The sequence below is a fragment of the Anarhichas minor genome, unplaced genomic scaffold (assembly GCF_050575085.1).
Source record: "Anarhichas minor isolate MPS153535 unplaced genomic scaffold, ASM5057508v1 ptg000119l, whole genome shotgun sequence".
Taxonomy (NCBI): Eukaryota; Metazoa; Chordata; class Actinopteri; order Perciformes; family Anarhichadidae; genus Anarhichas; species Anarhichas minor.
In genome coordinates, this window is record NW_027466565.1 from 65,907 (window position 1) to 76,995 (window position 11,089).

Consider the following 11,089-nt stretch of genomic DNA (forward strand, 5'->3'; position numbering starts at 1 on the left):
GGGGGGGGATTTCAAACTGTAAGAGGAAGTGCTGGAAAGGTATTCACTCTCTTCTTACTCGGCTCTCAGCGTGGAAGCATCTGTGTTTTCAGGCTGAGTCGCGAGTGAATAGCTTTTCACACATTGTTGAGAGTAAGACAGACAGGCTACAATAATGTGAGATCATATTCAGCCTTCTGGTTTAAGGGAACATGCGTCTCAAAGGGAGCTGGTGGTGGTTGTGTGGTAGAAACCATCTGGATGTGAGATGAGCTGCTTGGAGGAGCTACTCTGCTCCCTGAGCTCCTTCTTCTTCTTCTTCTTCTTCTTCAGCTGCAGGAACACCCAGCTTATACTGATCCAGCTCAGTGTTCTTCTGTCTGCACGGCATCTGCCCCCTGTTGGCCTGCAGAGACATGACAGCACAGTCCTGTCTTCAGTTCACTAAACACAGAGCGAGAGCTTCATCTCATGGCTGGTCTAAACAGCAGACGTGTGTCCGTACCTTACAGTAGAAGTAAAGGGCAACGTTCAGCAACAGCAGAGCCAGCGGCAGGACGATGGCTTTGATGATCAGAGGAGTTGGATCTGAACAAACACATGGACAGTCATCACATCACACGACATCATGAGTCCAACAGCTCCCACTGACCCTGAAATCTACAATCACTGACACACATCAACACGTTAACGACTGTCTCAGTGTTTGGTGTCCAGGATGACCCTGGTTCTCTGAGTGAGGTATCGGAGCACACCGCCCTTCTTGCTTCTGATTGGTGGAGGAACTACACTTGAAAATGGAGAGTTGGGGGCTAAGAGGTGTTATGACTGATGTGGTGACAGTGGAGCTTTGTGATTGGTCACGTCAGAAGCTGCTTCAGTTCTCAGAGAACCAGAGTCATCCTGGTACCCAAACCTGCTCTGTCCTCCAGTAGGTTGTTAGCTGTTTATAGACTGTGTTGAGGTTTGGTTGCTATATGACATGTGTCACACAATGACAGGAGTCAGAGTCATTCCAGAAACAACAACATGGACTCTGTGGTCAGCTGATCATCTTCAGTCAGTTTGGACCAATCATCTTCAAACCTGCATGTGAACAGTCAGCTTACCTAAGACAGTGATGGAGAGCAGACGGCTCTCAGAGGAGAAGTTATGATTAAAAACATGGAGGTGATAAACACAGCTGTAGCTTCCTTGGTGGGCGGGCTCTGCAGCAGGAAACAGGAAGTGGGCAGAGTGATTGACAGCCGGCTGGGTGTAGTTGTGTGCTGAGTTGGAGGAGGTGAAGGTGAGCTGGAAGGAGCCTCCTGGGTACTGTGGCTGGATGGAGCAGCTGATGGTGAAGGTGGAGCGCCTGAGCACCGGAGCCCCCTGCTGCTGGGCCTCGGAGACCCCGTACATTGAGGAGGACACAGTGATGATTGGCTGAAGCAGCAGGTCTGTAACCACAGAGAGATGATGAAAGTTCATGTTTACCCTCCGTTGAACAAGATGGACCCTGAATAAGGACGTGATGTCACAGGTCAGACAGACAGACAGGTGTGTCCTCCAGGTGGAGCTCAGCAGTCTCTGGAGGTTTGAAGCTTCCAGAAACCAGCCCACCTCTCTACACTTCAGGATGTCGTTGTCCTGGTTAACTTTACAGTTCAGTCCAATAGAAACCCACTGACTGTCACTGTGACAGAGGAAGGAACATGCTGTAGACATTACTGTCAGAGATGATGTCATAGATGATGTCACTGATGGGCTTACCTGAGCAGATGAGATCCATGATGGAGGAAGAGGAAGCTGATGTTAAACACTCTCTCAGAGCAGATCCAGAGTGAACACAGTCAGAGTCGATCCACCACATAGATCTCCCTGAGGAATCCTCTCTCTGTCTGTTAGAAACAGCAGAGCCACAGTCCAGCTCTCTACAGGCAACAGCTGCAGCTGCTGTCTTCAGGGTCCAGTCATAGTAAACTGCTGGTCTCCAGTCTCCTTCATGTTTCACCTCCAGTGTTCCTGCACAGCGACTGGCTCCTCCCACCAACCTGACAGGTTCTGAACACAAACAAGAGAGTCGTCAGTAAAGAACAAAGTGAGTTTCAGTAGAACAGAGATGAACCAGATCAAAGCTGCAGCTCCTCTTCTACCTGAGCAGGTGAGTCCAACAGCTTTGCCAGGTGAGCAGGTGTTTCTATCTGAGCCTGAGCTTCTACAGTCCAGGAGAGCAGACTCACGGCCTCCACACTGGAACTCTTTGGTCCACATTGGAGCCTCCACTTCTCCATAGAGCGCCCCCTGGAGGACCGAAGGAGCCCCACAGCCAAGCTCCCTACAGACCACCTCTGCATCCTGCTGGTCAAAGTCATCTTCACACACTGAGGACCCCCACTGGTTAGACTGGTCAGACTGGTTAGACTTCACCTCCAGTCTGCCTGAGCACAGACTCGTCCCATTCACCAGCCTGACAGAGTCTGGAGAGATGATAGAAGAGAGAGAGACAGAGAGAGAGAGAGAGAGAGAAAAGACATCAGACACTAAATAACATTCTTTGAAGATCTGTGACCCAGAATATAAATGTGTTGATAAAATGATCCCTAACATCTCAAAGAGATGGGGCTGGACTCTCTCCTTCAGGAGGGTCCAGGGTGAAGGACGGTGTGGAGGTACTGACGAGCCCCCGGCTGAGCTGAGCTGCTCTAAGTTGTGTCCAGTAAGTCATTGGTGCCTGTTATGGTGGAAACCAAAGAAGCTGCAGGTGGAAACCAGTGAATAAGAAAGCTGTGGAGCTGAAGGAGGAGTCCTTTCAGGCTGGTTGGTGGTCGGCCCAGAGGAGTCCTGGAGCAGCAGACATGGAGGTTCCATATATAAAGATATCTTGGTGCATTCAGCACCTGGTTTACTGAGGCAGCAGCTCATCAGACAAGTCTGCTGCCATTCTAGCTGCTGCATGTGTGTGTGTGTGTGTGTCCACCTGATACACTACTGTCAGAGATGATGTCACTGATGATGTCACTGATGGGCTTACCTGAGCAGGTGAGATCCACGATGGAGGAAGAGGAACCTGATGTTAAACACTCTCTCAGAGCAGATCCAGAGTGAACACAGTGAGGGTAGATCCTCCACATAGATCTCCCTGAGGAATCCTCTCTCTCTCTGTTAGAAACAGCAGAGCCACAGTCCAGATCTCTACAGACAACAGCTGCTGTCTTCAGGGTCCAGCCAAAGTAATCTACTGGTCTCCAGTCTGCTTCATGTTTCACCTCCAGTGTTCCTGCACAGCGACTGGCTCCTCCCACCAACCTGACAGGTTCTGAACAGAAACAAGAGAGTCGTCAGTAAAGAACAAAGTGAGTTTCAGTAGAACAGAGATGAACCAGATCAAAGCTGCAGCTCCTCTTCTACCTGAGCAGGTGAGTCCAACAGCTTTGCCAGGTGAGCAGGTGTTTCTATCTGAGCCTGAGCTTCTACAGTCCAGGAGAGCAGACTCACGGCCTCCACACTGGAACTCTTTTGTCCACATTGGAGCCTCCACTTCTCCATAGAGCGCCCCCTGGAGGACTGAAGGAGCCCCACAGCCAAGCTCCCTACAGACCACCTCTGCATCCTGCTGGTCAAAGTCATCTTCACACACTGAGGACCCCCACTGGTTAGACTGGTCAGACTTCACCTCCAGTCTGCCTGAGCACAGACTCGTCCCATTCACCAGCCTGACAGAGTCTGGAGAGATGATAGAAGAAGAGAGAGAGAGAGAGAGAGAAAAGACATCAGACACTAAATAACATTCTTTGAAGATCTGTGACCCAGAATATAAATGTGTTGATAAAATGATCCCTAACATCTCAAAGAGATGGGGCTGGACTCTCTCCTTCAGGAGGGTCCAGGCTGAAGGACGGTGTGGAGGTACTGACGAGCCCCCGGCTGAGCTGAGCTGCTCTAAGTTGTGTCCAGTAGGTCATTGGTGCCTGTTATGGTGGAAACCAAAGAAGCTGCAGGTGGAAACCAGTGAATAAGAAAGCTGTGGAGCTGAAGGAGGAGTCCTTTCAGGCTGGTTGGTGGTCGGCCCAGAGGAGTCCTGGAGCAGCAGACATGGAGGTTCCATATATAAAGATATCTTGGTGCATTCAGCACCTGGTTTACTGAGGCAGCAGCTCATCAGACAAGTCTGCTGCCATTCTAGCTGCTGCATGTGTGTGTGTGTGTCCACCTGATACACTGCTGTCAGAGATGATGTCACTGATGATGTCACTGATGGGCTTACCTGAGCAGGTGAGATCCACGATGGAGGAAGAGGAAACTGATGATACACAATCCTTCAGAGCAGATCCAGAGTGAACACAGTGAGAGTTGATCATCCACACAGATCTCATTGAGGACTCCTCTCTCCGTCTGATAGAAACAGCAGAGCCACAGTCCAGATCTCTACAGGCAACAGCTGCTGTCTTCAGGGTCCAGCCATAGTAAACTACTGGTCTCCAGTCTGCTTCATGTTTCACCTCCAGTGTTCCTGCACAGCGACTGACTCCTCCCACCAACCTGACAGCTTCTGAACAGAAACAAGAGAGTCGTCAGTAAAGACATTAATTTAATTAATAAATATAAACTAACACTTGACTGCTGGTTCTGCTTCACTGGTTCTTTGTTTCTCTTTTCTTTCTCTATTCACCTGTTGATGTGTGATTCCCTTCAGCCTGGAGTCCTGGAGAAATAGACACATATTTGTTGTTTTAAGTGAATATAATATAAATGTATTTGCAGTTTTCACCAAAACCTTATTGTGATGTTGTTACATTTACATTCAGACAGTTGAACCTGCATTAAAAAACAAGACTGTGTTTAGACGTCTCCATCTGTTTCAGCCAATCACAGAAGAGGAGATTAAAGGGTCATATTTCTTTGTGACAGTACGACAAACAAGACATTTATTATTTCTTAAATTGAAATGCTTATTAACAAGAGCTTCCCTCAGAAGGCAGAGCATCCTGAGGGGAGGGGCTAAAAACAGAAAAGTCCAAAGTTAAGAAGACATAATAACAACATGTTATATTGATTATTATCAGGCAGCAAAAAGGGTTTAAATGGTTCAGCCAATCAGAGGCAGCGAGTCATGACGGTCTCTCAGTACTCAGTGATGAATACATTGTGTTTCCTGTGAGTCCTTCACAATAAAAGCCCCATAGTGATTGTCTTGTTGAGGTGTGTTATTGTGGAGCAGCAGTAAATGCTGAGTCAGCATTAGCAGTAGCTTAATGCTGCTCTGGTCCGTCTGTAGGAGAGTGAACAGGAAACAGTGAGGCTGGTATCAGACTACAAACTGCCTCACTGATCACATGCTGCATCGTTTCCTGTCTGTTAGTCATGAGTCTGAATCTATGGAGGACTCCACCTCCACCACTATCAACACTGCACACAGAGATCATTATGGATATACATTGACTGCATGAATATTAATGTACAACAAATATAATCAATGACTTATGATTTGATTAAATGTTGGATTTTAACTTGAATGTGTTCGTTGAGGAAACATCATCACGTTTAATAAACTAAGAGGAAACTGTTGATGTGTTGTTATTGTAACATGGAGGCTGGTACAGTTCATGCAGTCAATAATGAATCACTTTAATTATTATTATTCACGAAGAATCATTTATTTATTCTGAAACTTTTCTATTAGATCGCAACAATACGACCTCACTCCATTGTCTTCATGTTCTGTGTGTGTGTGTGTGTGTGTGTGTGTGTGTGTGTGTGCGTGTGTATGTATGTGTGTGTGTGTGTGTGTATATGTATATGTGTGTGTGTGTGTGTGTGTGTGTGTGTGTATATGTATATGTGTGTGTGTGTGTGTGTGTGTGTGTGTGTGTATATGTATATGTGTGTGTGTGTGTGTGTGTGTGTGTGTGTGTGTGTGTATGTATATGTGTGTGTGTGTGTGTGTGTGTGTGTGTGTGTATATGTATATGTCTGTGTGTGTGTGTGTGTGTGTGTGTGTGCGTGTGTATGTATGTGTGTGTGTGTGTGTGTATATGTATATGTGTGTGTGTGTGTGTGTGTGTGTGTGTGTGTGTGTGTGTGTGTGTGTATGTGTATGTGTATGTGTGTGTGTGTGTGTGTGTGTGTGTGTGTGTCCTCCAGGTGGAGCTCAGCAGTCTCTGGAGGTTTGAAGCTTCCAGAAACCAGCCCACCTCTCTACACTTCAGGATGTCGTTGTCCTGGATAACTTCACAGTTCAGTCCAATAGAAACCCACTGACTGTCACTGTGACAGAGGAAGGAACATGCTGGAAACACTGCTGTCAGAGATGATGTCATAGATGATGTCACTGATGGGCTTACCTGAGCAGGTGAGATCCACGATGGAGGAAGAGGAACCTGATGTTAAACACTCTCTCAGAGCAGATCCAGAGTGAACACAGTCAGAGTCGATCCACCACATAGATCTCCCTGAGGAATCCTCTCTCCATCTGTTAGAAACAACAGAGCCACAGTCCAGATCTCTACAGACAACAGCTGCTGTCTTCAGGGTCCAGCCAGAGTAATATACTGGTCTCCAGTCTCCTCGTTTCACCTCCAGTGTTCCTGCACAGCGACTGGCTCCTCCCACCAACCTGACAGGTTCTGAACAGAAACAAGAGAGTCGTCAGTAAAGAACAAAGTGAGTTTCAGTAGAACAGAGATGAACCAGATCAAAGCTGCAGCTCCTCTTCTACCTGAGCAGGTGAGTCCAACAGCTTTGCTAGGTGAGCAGGTGTTTCTATCTGAGCCTGAGCTTCTACAGTCCAGGAGAGCAGACTCACGGCCTCCACACTGGAACTCTTTGGTCCACATTGGAGCCTCCACTTCTCCATAGAGCGCCCCCTGGAGGACTGAAGGAGCCCCACAGCCAAGCTCCCTACAGACCACCTCTGCATCCTGCTGGTCAAAGTCATCTTCACACACTGAGGACCACCACTGGTTAGACTGGTCAGACTGGTCAGACTTCACCTCCAGTCTGCCTGAGCACAGACTCGTCCCATTCACCAGCCTGACAGAGTCTGGAGAGATGATAGAAGAGAGAGAGACAGAGAGAGAGAGAGAGAGAGAGAGAGCGACAGAGAGATAAAACACAGTGTCAAGTCAAACAGGATCTTTCTTTTATGTAAAGAGAAGCAATATAAAGGACTGAGAAATACTATTAGTAAATAAAATAACATGTAAAGCAGTTAGTAAAGTGATTGATATACTGACAATCTGAGTATTCAGAAAAGAAACAGGGCGGAACCAATCTGCCTGGACCTGTAGATGAGCAGAGGGCCGATCCCAACCTCCACCCTCACGGACTCACAGACTTTGAGGCTCCCGTAGAGTCCCTGAGGGTTTAGGACTCCCGCTGTTAGACCATCCAGGGTTTGAGTCTCTCAGACACTTTGAGTCCTTCATGAACCCGTTCTGTAAGTCAGCATTAGATGCAGACTTTGCCTCAGGGAATTACCCACAAGTCATTGCAATGTGACGTTAAACACGAGGTAACCAGTGGACGCATGGAGACGTAAAAACCGTTAAAGAAAGAGGACGGCTCAGTGTGTTCAGCCTGGAGTATTACATGTACTCAGAAACATTAAGGGTTAAAGATGGAACATGAAAACATGAAATCAGAGGATATTTAGTTATATTCAACATGTTAAATATTTAATATATGTCAAATATTTGACTTTGTCATTGAAGCTGTTTTGACAAACACGAGTAAATAGATGATATGAAATGACCTCATCCTGTGAGGAAAGAGCCTGAAGACGTTCAAATCAGGGAGTACAAAGTATACAATAAATACACAGTTATACAGCTTATCTTTAGTCGCTGTCATGGTAACGTGATATGTCCCATTCATATTCACACCATTTCAAACCCTCGAGTCTCTCACACGCAACCACTTACCAGGCGACCTCAGTGAGTCCTTAAGGGTTCAGGGTTTGAGGCTTTAGGGGGGACGTTGGTACTGGGCCAGACACGCAGTCCGGAATCAGACAAACACCGCACCGACACAGATCACATGGGGTTGAGATCTGAGATAAGACTGTGCATGACTGACGAGTCTAACAGTCAGATACGGAGTAAAAACGGAGTAGTGTGGACAGGGCCTAAGGCCTAAGGTATCTGCTACGTTTACACTGAGCGGCCACACTACGCCGGAGTTTTGGAGCACCCTAAACGGAGGAGTCTGAAAACTCCGCCGAGGTTGGAGGTGTTTGAGAACTCCGGGGTTGCGTTTGCGTGTGGACGGTCGGATTCGGATGTGCTTAGAAAAAATTACGCCCACACCCGTGTTCGCTACTGGATTGGTTCTTGGCAACCATGACGTCTCCGCCCCTGATTCGTCACACTCACTAGCGTGACCAGCGGCGTCATCAGCCCTATGGAGCAGCTCATTGTTTTTAGATTCTAATGAGAAGACACGCTGCACTAACGTTTTACTTCTTCCGTTTGGTAGCCTTGAGAGACCTTAGTCTGTAAGTATGTATTTATGAAGCACGAAAATATGTACGTAGATATATTCTATTCGCGTTTTTAGCATAACATTTGTGTTGTATTAAATGCTAATCGCGGTTAGCATTTCTCCATTGGCGGTAATGTTAAAATTAGCTTAGAAGCTAGCTAGGCGGACATGATGTTCAGAGCTACTAGTGAGAACAGACAACAACAACACGGAGGAAACGAGTGAGAGACGTGTGTTGACCATATTTATGGACCATAATCTAGTAAACGTTTATGTGTAAGTGTTGATGTCAAAGTAAAGTTGATATGAGAGAGAGAGAGAGACCGCGACCGACCGACCCGCAGCGCTGCAAGCAATCCACTTCCTGTTTACACCGTCACGCGCATGCCCAGTGTACGTTAATGGTCACGTGCTGTCCGCCTTCGAAGGCTGCCGTGTGGACGCAGATCAACTCGAGAATGATGCTGAAACTCCCGTGTGGACGGAGATCGGTTCTATTTGACAAATCTGCATCCAAGGAGAAACGGAGTAGTGTGGACAGGGCCTAACAGTCCGCAGAGGCAGCCGGGGGGGGAGTGAGAGAGAGAATTAATAATCAATCATCAATCTAGATATTATAATAATATATAATAAGAGAGAGAGGCAGCCGGTGTGAGTGAGAGAGAGAGAGAGAGAGAGAGAGAGAGAACAAACACAGGAAGCTCCGATGGACCCTCAGGACAGTGAAAGACTTGCTTGAGTTCAACCAACTGACCAACAGCATGTGGCGGATCTCGTAGCGTGACCGTCTTTACATTTATTACTGTTTTGCTCGACAGAGTTTGAATCCCGGTCGTTGCGATCTTTCCATAAACATATTTTCTTCAATGTATTTCTTCATACGTGGCGGTGATGTTGTCTCACTGATACAATCAATGGATATGAGATGTGGCTTTTAGATCTCCAGCAATATGTTTGTGAATGTGTCGACAGAGGCAGAAAACAGCTGCTGCTGTTCAGTGAACACAACACACGCACGGAAGGGAAACCAGTCGGGCTGTAACACCGGTAAGAGAGCTGAACTTTGCACCAACTGAGTGAAGACCCAGCGTTAGCATTACACCACGGGGATCTGTAGCCCACATACATACGGGGACAGTTTAACCCTTTGTTGTATGATATCGTTGTTTGTCTTTCATCAATTGTCCGCAAATGTTTTCTATCTGTTTGTGAATCCTATGAAGGTGGAAGCAGGTGAATGGTGATAGTTAAAGAGGTTTCATTGTTTGTTGATGGTATAATAACATCCTGGTTCACTTCTGGTCGCTAAAAGTGCTGAAGTGAAGTATAATATATATTACATGTGTCAGAACATGTTTAGATTATAGGATGTGACACTGGTGCTTAATACTCAAACCACCATGAATGCTTGGTGGTCGGCCCAGAGGAGTCCTGGAGCAGCAGACATGGAGGTTCCATATATAAAGATATCTTGGTGCATTCAGCACCTGGTTTACTGAGGCAGCAGCTCATCAGACAAGTCTGCTGCCATTCTAGCTGCTGTGTGTGTGTGTGTGTGTCCACCTGATACACTGCTGTCAGAGATGATGTCACTGATGATGTCACTGATGGGCTTACCTGAGCAGGTGAGATCCACGATGGAGGAAGAGGAACCTGATGATACACAATCCTTCAGAGCAGATCCAGACTGAACACAGTCAGAGTTGATCCACCACATAGATCTCATTGAGGACTCCTCTCTCCATCTGGTAGAAACAGCAGAGCCACAGTCCAGATCTCTACAGACAACAGCTGCTGTCTTCAGGTCCCAGTTAGGGTCATATACTGGTCTCCAGTCTCCTTCACGTTTCACCTCCAGTGTTCCTGCACAGCGACTGGCTCCTCCCACCAACCTGACAGCTTCTGAACAGAAACAAGAGAGTCGTCAGTAAAGACATTAATTTAATTAATAAATATAAACTAACACTTGACTGCTGGTTCTGCTTCACTGGTTCTTTGTTTCTCTTTTCTTTCTCTATTCACCTGTTGATGTGTGATTCCCTTCAGCCTGGAGTCCTGGAGAAATAGACACATATTTGTTGTTTTAAGTGAATATAATATAAATGTATTTGCAGTTTTCACCAAAACCTTATTGTGATGTTGTTACATTTACATTCAGACAGTTGAACCTGCATTAAAAAACAAGACTGTGTTTAGACGTCTCCATCTGTTTCAGCCAATCACAGAAGAGGAGATTAAAGGGTCATATTTCTTTGTGACAGTACGACAAACAAGACATTTATTATTTCTTAAATGTAAATGCTTATTAACAAGAGCTTCCCTCAGAAGGCAGAGCATCCTGAGGGGAGGGGCTAAAAACAGAGAAAAGTCCAAAGTTAAGAAGACATAATAACAACATGTTATATTGATTATTATCAGGCAGCAAAAAGGGTTTAAATGGTTCAGCCAATCAGAGGCAGCGAGTCATGACGGTCTCTCAGTACTCAGTGATGAATACATTGTTTCCTGTGAGTCCTTCACAATAAAAGCCCCCATAGTGATTGTCTTGTTGAGGTGTTTTAATGTGAAGCATGAGTCAGTTTGTACGTATGTGTGTGTGTTCTCTGATTTAAAGATACAACAGTAATATTGTGATAAAACACATCTTCTC

The 11,089-nt window shown here is 46.3% G+C and overlaps 1 protein-coding gene and 2 long non-coding RNA genes across 3 annotated transcripts; 1 reads left to right on the forward strand and 2 right to left on the reverse strand.

The window, feature by feature from the left end:
- Window positions 1-265: 265 nt before the first annotated feature.
- Window positions 266-1,890, reverse strand: LOC142940907 (uncharacterized). Its single transcript, XM_076083111.1, has 4 exons — window positions 1,732-1,890; window positions 1,089-1,418; window positions 485-567; window positions 266-385 (listed from the first exon to the last, which is right to left on the reverse strand). The coding sequence occupies exons 1-4, from the start codon at window positions 1,829-1,831 to the stop codon at window positions 266-268; spliced, it is 633 nt and encodes a 210-aa protein (XP_075939226.1). The 5' UTR covers window positions 1,832-1,890.
- Window positions 1,891-2,349: 459 nt separating this feature from the next.
- Window positions 2,350-3,473, reverse strand: LOC142940910 (uncharacterized). The gene is made up of 3 exons (XR_012951085.1): window positions 3,370-3,473; window positions 2,993-3,277; window positions 2,350-2,438 (listed from the first exon to the last, which is right to left on the reverse strand). It is a non-coding gene; the product is annotated as an uncharacterized LOC142940910 (long non-coding RNA).
- A 4,866-nt stretch (window positions 3,474-8,339) lies between these two features.
- LOC142940908 (uncharacterized) lies at window positions 8,340-10,377 on the forward strand. The gene is made up of 3 exons (XR_012951084.1): window positions 8,340-8,452; window positions 9,412-9,486; window positions 10,192-10,377. It is a non-coding gene; the product is annotated as an uncharacterized LOC142940908 (long non-coding RNA).
- Window positions 10,378-11,089: the final 712 nt, after the last annotated feature.

Excerpts from the sequence above, each read along its gene's own strand:
- LOC142940907 (XM_076083111.1), bottom strand. The coding sequence starts at position 1,831 with ATGTGGTGGATCGACTCTGACTGTGTTCACTCTGGATCTGCTCTGAGA. Across the intron at positions 1,419-1,731 it reads CATGGATCTCATCTGCTCAG|ACCTGCTGCTTCAGCCAATC; the intron begins GTAAGCCCATCA and ends CTGTGGTTACAG. Across the intron at positions 568-1,088 it reads GCTCTCCATCACTGTCTTAG|ATCCAACTCCTCTGATCATC; the intron begins GTAAGCTGACTG and ends GTGTTTGTTCAG.